Source organism: Glycine max, chromosome 16 (assembly GCF_000004515.6).
Source record: "Glycine max cultivar Williams 82 chromosome 16, Glycine_max_v4.0, whole genome shotgun sequence".
Classification (NCBI taxonomy): Eukaryota; Viridiplantae; Streptophyta; class Magnoliopsida; order Fabales; family Fabaceae; genus Glycine; species Glycine max.
The window spans coordinates 24,501,965-24,514,081 of record NC_038252.2 but is presented as its reverse complement, the minus strand read 5'-3'; the positions used below and the strand labels follow the sequence as shown (position 1 = coordinate 24,514,081).

The 12,117-nt window shown below is 32.7% G+C and overlaps 1 protein-coding gene across 1 annotated transcript; it reads right to left on the bottom strand.

Moving 5' to 3' along the window:
• Nucleotides 1-857: 857 nt before the first annotated feature.
• LOC100809051 (WAT1-related protein At4g19185) lies at nucleotides 858-8,243 on the bottom strand. The gene is made up of 7 exons (XM_006599182.4): nucleotides 7,805-8,243; nucleotides 6,719-6,781; nucleotides 6,498-6,614; nucleotides 6,044-6,329; nucleotides 3,478-3,633; nucleotides 1,890-2,041; nucleotides 858-1,200 (listed from the first exon to the last, which is right to left on the bottom strand). The coding sequence occupies exons 1-7, from the start codon at nucleotides 8,002-8,004 to the stop codon at nucleotides 1,008-1,010; spliced, it is 1,167 nt and encodes a 388-aa protein (XP_006599245.1). The 5' UTR covers nucleotides 8,005-8,243; the 3' UTR covers nucleotides 858-1,007.
• Between the last annotated feature and the right edge of the window lie 3,874 nt (nucleotides 8,244-12,117).

Sequence of the window (12,117 nt, the reverse complement as noted above, 5' to 3'; positions counted from 1 at the left end):
TGTGGTGGATCATCATGAAACTAAGCGGTGTTCTTACTTTTTCAGTTTTGATTTCCTTCTTCACAAACGGTTGTGCTCTTTACAGAGAGAGTTGACTTTGGTTCATTTCAAAATTTGCCACCAAAATGTCAGTTCGTAGACTTAGGAGACATTGATGTTATCGCCGCAAAATGATATTACGCGTTAATGTTATCTCTACCAAAATGGTATTATACATTAATGTCATCACCTCATTCTCTCAAACCGTAAAATAAACTCCAACTTGAACACATAATTAATAAATTAATGTTATCTCTACCAAAATAATTTTATGCTATTATCCAATTACAAAGCATCACTAATATAATTTTTAAAATAATTTTATAAAAGTCAATTAACTTATTATAAACCATGATTTTTTCATTTTCGAATAACAGTATAAAGTTATTTTACTCTGTGCATAATCTTTTTTTCTCTATAAAAGTTAGTTTCCATCAAAGATATTTTTGTCAATAATACTTTAAAAAAAACTAATCATCATTAATATGACTTTTAAAGTAATTTTATAGAAGTCAACTATCTTATTATAAACAATGATTTTTTTTTCAAGTGATAATCTAAAATTATTTTACTATGTCACTACATAGTCTTTTTTCTCTATAAAAATTAGTTTCCATCAAAGATATTTTTGTCAACAATACTTACAAAAGAAAAACTAAAGAGGCCCAAAATATATAAAAAAAAAAGGTGTGCGATTCTTTTTAATAAAACCATTCTTTTTACAACATAGAAAAAAAAAACAACAAAGCCACTTTTACAACCTCTTTTTTTTAATTTAGCAATTAAAAGTGATTTAAGTTTATGGTTAGAAAACAAAATTTTTACGAAATCATTTTTACGAAATCGTAGACAAGTTCATAAAAAATTTCAACGTCGATTCTCTTAAATTTTTCAAAAACAACTATATGTATAAAGACAACAAAGAATTATGAGACGCCTTTTTACATGGAATTCCACAATTCGTTTTGTTAATCCGAAGGCTTTGGGGACAGGCTGGGGGGTCCTGAGAAAATGTTAACCCTAAAAGAACTCTTGTCATGGACAAGTGATTCAGAGACCCGAGAGCCATGCGAAACAACTCCAGCAGCTGCGTGTCTTTCTCTATAAGACGCCCAAGTAACCGCATACAAACCAATAATGATCAAAGATCCTCCTAAGATGCTGTAGGCATGAATAAAGAATTAAAAACAATAAGAAACTAGAAGAACAATAAAATAATTTTTTCCCAGAATGCCACTTCTGAAAACCGGTGCACAACCTAGTCTTTACAAGTTTTGTAGACAACGGATGCATTTAGATATACAACCTAAGCAAGTGCTTATTCAATAAGTTCTTATTAAATGAAAGTTCATGCCATAAACTTTATCAAGAAATTTACTAAAATGTTTTGTTTTTTTAAAAAAAAATATTTCAATAAAGCACACAAAGAAGCTTATTGAAATAAGCTGGAAAGAGTTTCTAAGAATCATAAGTTATTTTTGTATCTTACGTAAAAACACTTCCAAACAACACCTAAATAAATACATGACACATCATCATGTTCCATTATATTGTTGCATAAATCTACAATCTAAAATTTTTTTACATAGTCTTATCAGTTGATTTTAGCTTACGCAAGCAGCTCAATTCATTTCATCTTCTTATTTTTCTACTATAAATGTTTATAAAGAAGTTTATTCAAACAGGACCATAGAAAGTAGTGTGTTGCTTAATTTAGACAACTATGCATCTTTTCTGGAAAATAAAGTATATTGAGCTGCTTTTTGGATTTAGCATCAACCAATTGAGTAGGTTTATAGCTTCTTATAGTCAACAATGCATCAATAACTAGGAGGTAATAGAAAATGTACCTTCCCATGTAAATTGGACTTCCAAGAAAAATTCTGGATAGGAGAGCAGAAGCTCCAGGTTGAAGTGGATTATAAAGAGCAACCATGGCTGGCCCCAAGATCTTGTTGCACCATGTAATGAGTCCATAATTAAGGGCAGATGCAATAAATCCCTGAACAAACAAGGAAATTGATTAAAAGTTGATATAAGGATCACTGAGTGTGTATCGAAACAAAATAAAATAAAGATCACTTAGTTCTAACATGCTCGAACAAACAAGACTTGCATTCCTTTCACGCCTCAAATAAAAACACCCTCATTCATTCAGCCCGGTAGCTTTCATTCCATTCCTCAACTAGGGCATATAGCTAAATACAAATTTTGGTTACATTCATAGCCTCTTTCTTTGCAGCAGATCAATTGTTTTTTGCCTACACTCTTGCATGACCGGAGAGAATGAAACCACCAAATCATACAAACATACCAGGGAATTCCCATCTTATTTGAAACGCTGGTCCAACAAAGAAATAGGTTTTCCCTACAATTATAAGGCCAAGTTTAGTTGCTTGGGTCACAAAATAGTGGGCTATGGTTCATATAAATGGGGATGTGCCACGGCACTTGGTTGCTAATATTAAATATGCCAGGGACAAATGCTTCACCCAAACTTGTTCAGTGATTCTATGATTCTATTTTCAATTGTTGGGCACGAATTTTGGCTAAGAAATCATTTGCAGAACAAAACTCTGGTCACCATTTGGAACACAAACATTTGGTTTCATCTTAATCTGAATAGCTTTGTTCTTTGCTTTTTTTTTTTCTTTTTTTAATTAATATCTATACATTAACAAATGAAAAGAAACCAAAAGAACAAAAAACAAATATAGATCATGAAAACAAAACAGCAAAAAATAATTTTACAACTACAATTGAAATTTTGAACAGTGTCATCTATTTGTCTGTATTATGCATCACAAATCAAAGTATAGTCAACTGCATATCACCTAAGGTTTATGATATGAATTCGTCAAATATATACAAACACATTTGAATTACATTAATAAGTAGTGAAAGTTTAAACTTTTTTTTAAAAAAAAAAGTAAAATCTAGGGCATAATAGTAATTTGCTTAAATATTGTTGCCAAGTGTTAAATGCAACTAGATTTAAGAATACGCTTGAGGACTATTGTCAGTGTAGATTTTTTGCACTATCAACAAACAATAAATTCCTATATCATTTCAATAACCAAGGCTTGTGAGGTTTTCATTTCTAGTATAACCTTTTCATAGTTTTTCTCATGGTAGAAGTGGAACCATATAGGTTAGCAACCCATGTAAAGTATACTCAGTATATCAAAATTGAATCCAACACAAATCAAAATTTAAAGAAATCTTATAAAACTGCATGCAAAAACAACCTGTTCATTTTGCTCAAATGAAATGATAAAAAGTGAGAATGCTTCCATTAAAAATAAAAAAATAAAAATGGCATTTGAAGTGTTCAAGAATAAAACTACACAAATGATGAATAAAAATATGGACAACAATGATCAGAGATAACTAATAACAGCTGATACTGAAGGTTGCTTTAAAATTCTAGTGACTTACAGCATAAATAACGGCTATTGTTTCAGATTGTGTCAATCTCCAGTCAGTTGACTCATTAGTTGCAAAGAATGATGTAGTTACCATCAATAAAGCTCCAAAGAAGTATGAATATGCTGTTACAGATAGGTTTGCAGGATACTTTTTTAATAATGGAGCCTGAAAAAATTTCATGATAACAAATTAAACATAACAGATTAAAGTTGTTCAAAAATGAAGCTGAGTAATCAAATTAATCTGATCACTCAAGAAATTTAAATGACCTATTCTGAAGTGTGACTTTTCTGCTAATAAATCATTTGATCCAACAAGCATGATAACTTGGGGAATCATCCAATGATGCAATGTGTGAATTTACAATATTTTAATGGAGAAAGAGAAAAGGATGTTTTCGCTGCCAAAGAAAGTTAAGAATGGAAATGACTAACTCAGTGCTGTTAGTTTCCCCCTTATATATTTATACCAAATGAAGTGCAATACAGGAGAAATATGCATAGCCCAATAGCAATTAATAAAGTAATGACTATTCCCTATAAATCCCACTCAAGCTGATAATCAATCACACAAGCTTAATCAGTCACACTATGCTTCAAAGATATTGCACTATTACAGAAAATCTCATCAAGATGATATATGTCCACCAATTCACATTTAGTTTGCCCCATTTCTCAGTATTCTAATTTTGCACCCTAACAACTTTGTTTCTTACTTTTCTAGGAAACAAGCCACTTAGCATCCCATACTACTTGATATTAAGCACCCCATAATACCCAAGTCCGTAACACAAGGTTACCTCCAACAAGAATGCAACAGTTAAAAGTGAATCTCCTATCAATAGGGGATCCAGCAAAGTCAGCATCAAGGAAGCCCTCTACTGCAGTATGCTCACTATCTCTACCAAACACCACAACCTAGCGTCTACAAGGGATACCAAAAGCTATTATAAGTGTTAGATAAGCACATTTAATATATGTTAATATGGAAATCGTCTATATTATGTGATTGGGATCCTATTTTTGTGAGCAACTTTTGGAAGGAGCTGTTCAAATTGCAGGTAACTCAATCGGGTTAAAATCAGTTCATCTTACCACCCAGAAATTGATGGACAAAAGGAGCTTGTGAATGGATATGTTTAGAAGACTTGAGGTGCATTATTGCTAATCAACCCAAAACTTCAATCCAGTGGTTACATTGGGAAGAATTTTTGGTAAAATACCTCTTTTCAATTTTTCATGACTCTGTAGGGTCACAAAAAGTGGTATTGTACAATATGACTAGAACATTGATTTGGGGTGAAATGGCTCATAAGCTCCAATTTAATGCTACTTCCAAGATACATCTTGTGTTTCATATGTCTTTGGGGAAGGCTGTTGGGAATTACAGAATTGGGATGGAATTGCCCCAAATCATGAAGGGCTATTATATGATATGTTAATAGCAGTTGTTGCCTTACCTTCCAGGAGTGCGAGTGAAGGTGGAGAACTATTAGTCAAACATTGATCTAGTGGAAGGTAGATCTACTGATGAGGTCACTAGGGAGGATGAATTCGCTGTCCCCAGTCAATTTCTGCAGTTCATCCTAGAGGACAGGGCTGATTTTGAATTTGATGCAGGATGTTATGACACAAAATGAGTCATTGGGTCCTAAGGGTCAGCTGCTACATCAGTTTGCACATTGGCCCAAGGTTTGGAAAGTTAACACCAGGAAGAATAAGGGGGGGATGGCAGACTTCTGAGTGCTGAGTTGACAGAGAGAGAGAGAGAGAGAGAAGTAAAGGAAGAGGGCTGTACTGACTTATGGTTTAGGGTTGCATATTGATGGGTGGGAGTGTGGGGTAACAGGGGCATCACAAAGAAAATATTGTGTTAGTTATAAATGGAGAGCAAAAGGTCTTTGTAGGTGCTTGGCTCTGTGGCAGTAGAAGAGTTTTTCCACCGTATCTAGGAACTAATACATACTCATTTCTTCTTATTGAGTTAATTTATGTAGAATCTAGTCCTGTCGGTTCTAGTTTGCATCATACTGTTCCAAAATTTCTTCCTAGTTTTTCACTTCACTTGTTTTTTTCATCACCAATTCACCACACTGCTCTATTATTTGTTTCACTCATTTGCTTTCCAAAACCACCATTTTGATTGTTGCCCATGCTTGATCTTCTCGTTCAAACTCGACTTTCCTAACCCTTTCAGAATTCTCAATGGTAGGAAACACTTCTCACCAGCAGTCCCCGCAACTGTCATGGTGTTGCTGCAAGCAGCTTAATCAGATCAAAATAGGTCAGGTCGTGGGTCGAAGCAAGTCAAGAGAGTTTGACCTGCTTGATGCTAAAATTGGACCAGATCTCTAAACACAGGCTTGGAGGCTGGTTAGCAGGTTTTCCAGATGAATCATCTGGTCCAATTCATAAACTATGACTATTAGAGAATCACATCACATGTGTATAATGCAAGGGAATTGGGGCTTAAAAGACAAGTAATAGAGATAAGAAATGACAGTTAATACTACCATTTTTTTCCTAATGCTTCCTGTATTCAACAATCATTTGAGGAATATCAAAAAGATATGAACCTGAATGGATAGAAAAGCAGCCATGCACATGCAGTTCCCTATGAAGCACAAAACCCCAAGATGAAAATGGTCTAATCCAAGATCCTGTAAACCACTAATTAACCATCCAGAAGGCTCCGGTTGACCTTTCGCACTTATTTCACTGTGTGATACAAAGTCTGTTTCTGAATATCCTATCAATGCCGGACCACGATATAAAACCATCAGTACAGCTCCTAAAACACAGGAAAAAGTTCCTCCAACCTTGGCCAGACCTTCATATCTAAGCAAGTTCACTCTTTCTGTACTGCATGAATAAGTTTATCAAGGTGCACATTACTCTATGTCCTGATGTATATTAATTTAATTAATGTACAAACTTCTGTGCACAATAGAGTGGAGTTGTGTGTTCCAGAAAAAAAGATAAATTAACAAAACACAATAATATGTAGAAACTAAAATGAGAGAAACTGACCCCATCATTACAGCCAACAGAAAAGTAAAGACCGGAGTGGCTGGCTGAATTGCAGCAGCATAAGTTGGATTAGTATAGCTTAAGCCAATAAGAAACAAAAGGTGGTTGCCAAATATCCTGAGCATGAATAAAGAAGCAAAAAATACCATTGCATCAACCAAACACTGGTTCAAACATAACAAATATAGGGAATATGTAGGAGGCTATATCCAGAACCTCACCCAGTCAATCCAAGAAAGAAGAATGACAACAGAAGGTGCTTTGTTAAGGGTGGCCGTGTACGCCTACAAACAAGACATGATTAGGATAGGATACTCATGCATTAGAAATAAAGAAAAGACGGTGAGAAATGGGTATAATAGAGTTGCAAGTTAAAATTTCATTTCTAAAGTTTGAATATATAGCGGTATAACAGTTATATGAGCAAAGAAAGTACGATAATCTATGCTACCAGAACCAAAATCAGCAATCATCTAGGCAATATTTGCAGAACCAGACTTGAGACGATAGCTAAAACACCTCAATCACAATAAACAAAGCATTTGGTATTAATTAAATATCAGAACATACTATAAAGTAGAAGGAAGAAAAGTGTAGATATTAGGCATTATACATGACTGTATAATTTCAACCAATGAGGCACACCCTACAAACAGAGAGACACTAAACATAGGATACAGAAACATCCCAGGAAATTCTAAAACACTCTCCATTAGTCCACACCAATAACACTGACATTTGTGGAAAAGAATGAGATACAAAGTTGGCTTGGTCATGAAGGGACAAGGGAAGAAGGGGGAGAGCTTCCCCTCTATCAAGAACTAACAAACTAACGAGTAACGTTTGTCGAAAAGAAAAAAAAAAAAAAACATTAAACATTTGGGGGAAAAGAAACAGAAAAGTTAAATACGATATGTTAAATTCGCTTTAAGAAAAGCGAAATGCCAGTAACACACCCATCATTGTTAGCTGAAATCTATTAAAAATTTACAAAATTATGAGTTTATTTACTGAGTTATGCTTATAATTTTGTGGTTTTTAACCAAAAGTAGAGAGTGCGTTGGTAGCTGATAGAAAAAAAGAATTAATGAAAGAAAGCAGTAAATTGATGACAGAAGCATAAACAAGGGACAGGAGTTATAAGGTCGGCCTGGGTTGTTGAGGAAGGGTAAACATAAAAGGGAGAGAGAAGTGCGGATTCGAATCCGCAACTGATATTTCAAACAAATTAACATTTGCCGATAAAAATAAAAAAATAAAAACTTAAACAAGAGAGAAAGAGAGAGAGAGAGAGAATGGTGGGGTACTTTTCGCGGATGTAAGCGAGAGGGGCGAGAATGGCGAGGGCAATGAGATCGCGAAAGACGCAGAAGACGATTTGGTTGACCCCGACGTTGAGTGCAACTTTGGTGATGACGTGATAGCCTCCGTTGAATAACTGCACCATCGCCATTGCCGTGTGGGCCTTCCATATCTCAGTCCCTCCTCCTCCTGACACTGCTGCCATTATTATTAGATTTGAATGATTACAATCCTCTCTGGGAGGGAGAGAGGTGAATAAGGATGGGGGTTTTGTTTTCTTTCTTCGTTGAAACCATCAAACTCCGATGCTACCAATGAAATTAAAACATTGTTATTGCTGCCATCTCTGACTCCAATCTCTATGCAATTCCGTGCTTGCCTCCACCTCCAAGTCTTCGGAGTTCCAACTCCATTTTCTCGGTTTTTATTTATCTGAATCAATTTTCTTTGCTCATAACCATTATACAATTTAATAAAGACAAAATGTTAGCTGTCTTTTTTTTTTTGACATTCTTTTTAATATAGTATTTTTTCTTCTTCTAATAAATGAATCATTTTAAAAAAAATTATTCAATCATAAAAAAAATTCAAAAAAGGTATACCTAACATTCATCTTTAGTAAAAAAATACAATAAATCAATTCTCTTACCGTACAACAATATCATTGAATAAAATAAACTTTGTTTTAAAAATGATTTTTTATTAATTGTGTATAACTTAAAAGTTATGAAAATTAAACTCATGAGAATATTTAAAATTAGTAAGATATTTAATTTTTATGTATCTTGAATTTTTTTTTAAATTTTTTTTAAGGATTATACTTAATTAGTTTGTGTACAAATTTTTATATTAACAAAAAGTACATGACAATTAAGTTTATGAGAATATTTTAAAGATTAGTAATTCATTTAATTATTATGCATTGTAAATATAAAAATAAATTACATTGTCATGTTAACTTGTTGAACATCAACTTGAATATGATTTTTAAAGTTGTTATTGAGAAAATTAATAAAATTATGATAACAATATAAAATAATTTTACATTATCAATGTATTTTACATAAATTTTATATAAAATAATTTTACATTGAATTTTTTGTTATTGACATTAATAAAAACTATTTAAAATAGTAAGGTATTTAATTGTAAGTAAATTTTTAAATTTAAATAACATATTTAAATAATAATTTTTTTATTATTACTAATATACATTTATTTTATTAATATGATATATTAAAAATATAATTTTCAATTAAACAAAATATTATGAATAAACATCATATGCACTAATTGTAAAATGTTTGTTTTAATTTTTTACAAGGCCATCTATTTATAAATTTTTACACAAGATAAATTTATTAACTTTTATAATATCTTGTTAACATTGTTTTAAAATAATTTTTGATTAATTAATAATATTGAAAATTTAATATTTATAATAAATATCTATATATATCAAACTCGTAAATTATCAAATTCAAACATAAGGTATCTAACTAAAAAAAATATTTGCTATACAACACAAAAAAATTGAACAAGCTTATTAGATGTATGAAAAGACTTTTGTGTGGTTGTTGTCAGCCCACCAACGGCCATTGTAGTGAATAGTGATGATTATTGATTAATTATAATCTTGAATAAAAATGAAGTGATAATTAAGATTATTTAGAGGTTTATTTTGTTTGATGAATCATTTTCAGAGATGTATAGTGACTACATGATGTTTTAATTTAAATTCTTAAATTTTAACTTTTTGATTAATCATTCCGATTTTCATATGATACATCTACTGTGTGAATTGAAAGCTAGGACTTTTTATTAGGCCACATAAACAGAATATTTGGGCCAAAGCTTTTTCCAACCAATACATTTTATGGAATGGAAAAGCACGAGATGCTAATTTGTCCGCTACCCTATTAGCAAATTGTTTCAATCAAAGAAAGTTAATTTGTAGAACCTGTCACCAAGAGATAAATGGGATCCTGGACGATTATGTGAAAATGGTATTGGCTTGATTTGGAATGCTTCCTTCATGCCTAGTACAATTTACTACAGTCAATTTCAAACACATTTTTAAACAATAATTGGAGTGCTAATTCTATACTCTACCTAAAAGTTGTAGCTTTAGCAGTTTTAATGTAGCAGTAGTATGGTAAAAACAAAGGTGTTGCCACCTAAGTTTCTTTAGTGTTATCCTAAAAGATAACACCCAGACCCATGCCCCATTTGTCTTTAAGAAGCACCAAAGTTTGCTTTTATTTAACAGTCATTGGGTCTATTCAAGTGTTCCTTTGTTTGAGAAGTAATATGATGGGGCAAATTTTTCTCTAGATGTAGAGTTTGGACTTGTGCCAGTATCAAATGTAAAGGCTTTTTGTTTTTGTTAAAAGCCCATTGATTTCTATGACTTTTTTACCATTTTGGGTTTTTTTTCTCAAATAAAATACCAAAATGGGAGGTCAAGTAAACTATTTACTTGTCATGAATAGTTTTCGTCATGTTGGATGCACCCGGCGTGACCCTATGTGTCGCAATGATATTTTACAACGATTATTTTACAAATGATGTTAAAGACTACTTTTTTAACATTAGTTGTAAATAAAACAAAATCCATCTAAAATAGTACAATTCTACATCGATTTTCCAAATAATCGATGTAAAAAAATATTCTTTTGCATTAGTTGTATAATAACTGATGTTAAAGATCATCGCGCCACATAGGATGATACCTCCAACATCTTACATGGAGAAAATAACTTGTGACAGATAAATAGTTTGTTTGACCACCCATTTTGGTATTTTGTTTGGGGAAAAATCCAAAAAGGTAAAAAAAAAAATCAATTTTTGTGTTGCCATATAGTCCATGCTAAATAAAATATCAAGCCCATTAAGTCCATATCGCCTAAAGGAAAACAACTTACAATCAAATTGAAAAAACTGGCACTTTCTTGGACATAGATATTGAATTCATATACCTGATTTTAATTATGGCAAACCATTAACAATGCAAATTATAAAGATGATGAAATTTGCGTGATGACTAACATTTTTGCTTAAGCTTTTCAATGTTAAGCATCTTTAAAAAGCATATATGTTCATGCATTCATAGGAACTCAAGATAAGCTTAAAATGGTTGTCTTAGAACTGTTGTCAAGAGAGAAAGCCTCAAAAGATTACTTGAAGCCTATCAACATGATGAAGATTTGTGCTTCTCTTTGAGAACTTGATCTTGGCAAAGAACAAGACAACTACAAGGCCTTACATAAAAAGATTTATCAAAGGCTACAAAGAGCATCTAACATCATAATGAAGTTGGACCAGAGTCTATGTAATGCCCTGGAATTTTGATAACTTAAAATTGATGTTTTATGTAATTCTTGTGTTATTTGATTGATTTGGATGAGTTAAGGTGTTGTGTGAATTAGCTATGTGCGATTGCTTGATGTGATTGTAAGGTTATGTGGAGTTTGGTTGACCTATGTTGATTTGGATGAGTTAAGGTGTTGCGTGAATTAGCTAAGTGTGATTGCTTGATGTCAAGTTTTACCTAAACTTGTTTCGGTAAAACCATGATCCCGGTCTCATTAACCATTGGATCACCTTCAAATTTGGACTGTAACTTCATAACCAACATCTTCATGCTTTGACCATTGTGATTTGCAAAATAACACTATTGAACATCTTGATTAGCTAGACAAGTGTGCTAAGCACAATTCCAACCTGAGAGGAATTGCGCTTTACGCAAAATGTCGCACTCAGTGTAAATCCCAACCCGAGAGGAATTGTGATCATCATGAAATGTCACGCATAACACCAAAAGTGGATTTATGCTTAATGAGATGAGCTTACTAAGAGAGATCTGCAGATTATAAATACGTTCTTCAGCGTGAAAACACGATTTCACAACTCTCTCTCTCAAAAATCTGCCCAAACCACCCTAGAAGTTGCCTTTTTATAAAATTGATGTTATTTTTGTGACCTTCGTTGAACTCCAGTCACATTGACATGGTTGGAATTTCAAAATGACGTCTCTTTGTAGTAGAACCTGAAATACCCCTTAGCCCTTTTTGGTTTTGATAAGGGAAATTCACCCCCGAATGTTATTATTAACCTTGTTTTTGAAATCTATACTAAATTTTCTTTGATTTGGTATATAGAACTTTGTGTTGGACCAACGAAGGGAACAAAAGAAGCCTCTAAGAGACACAGAGAGGAGCTGATGGAGAGCTCACAATAGGTGAGGGGAGTTTATTATAATTTATGGCTTTGATACCATAATTGGGGTCATGGAGCCCAATTATGGGAATGTATGTCT

Bases quoted from the DNA above. Each gene is read 5' to 3' on its own strand.
- LOC100809051 (XM_006599182.4), bottom strand. From the start codon at position 8,004: ATGGCAGCAGTGTCAGGAGGAGGAGGGACTGAGATATGGAAGGCCCAC. The intron at 6,615-6,718 runs GTGAGGTTCTGG...ATTCATGCTCAG, and splicing joins TTCTTTCTTGGATTGACTGG to GATATTTGGCAACCACCTTT. The intron at 2,042-3,477 runs GTAAGTCACTAG...TTGTTTGTTCAG, and splicing joins CAATAGCCGTTATTTATGCT to GGATTTATTGCATCTGCCCT.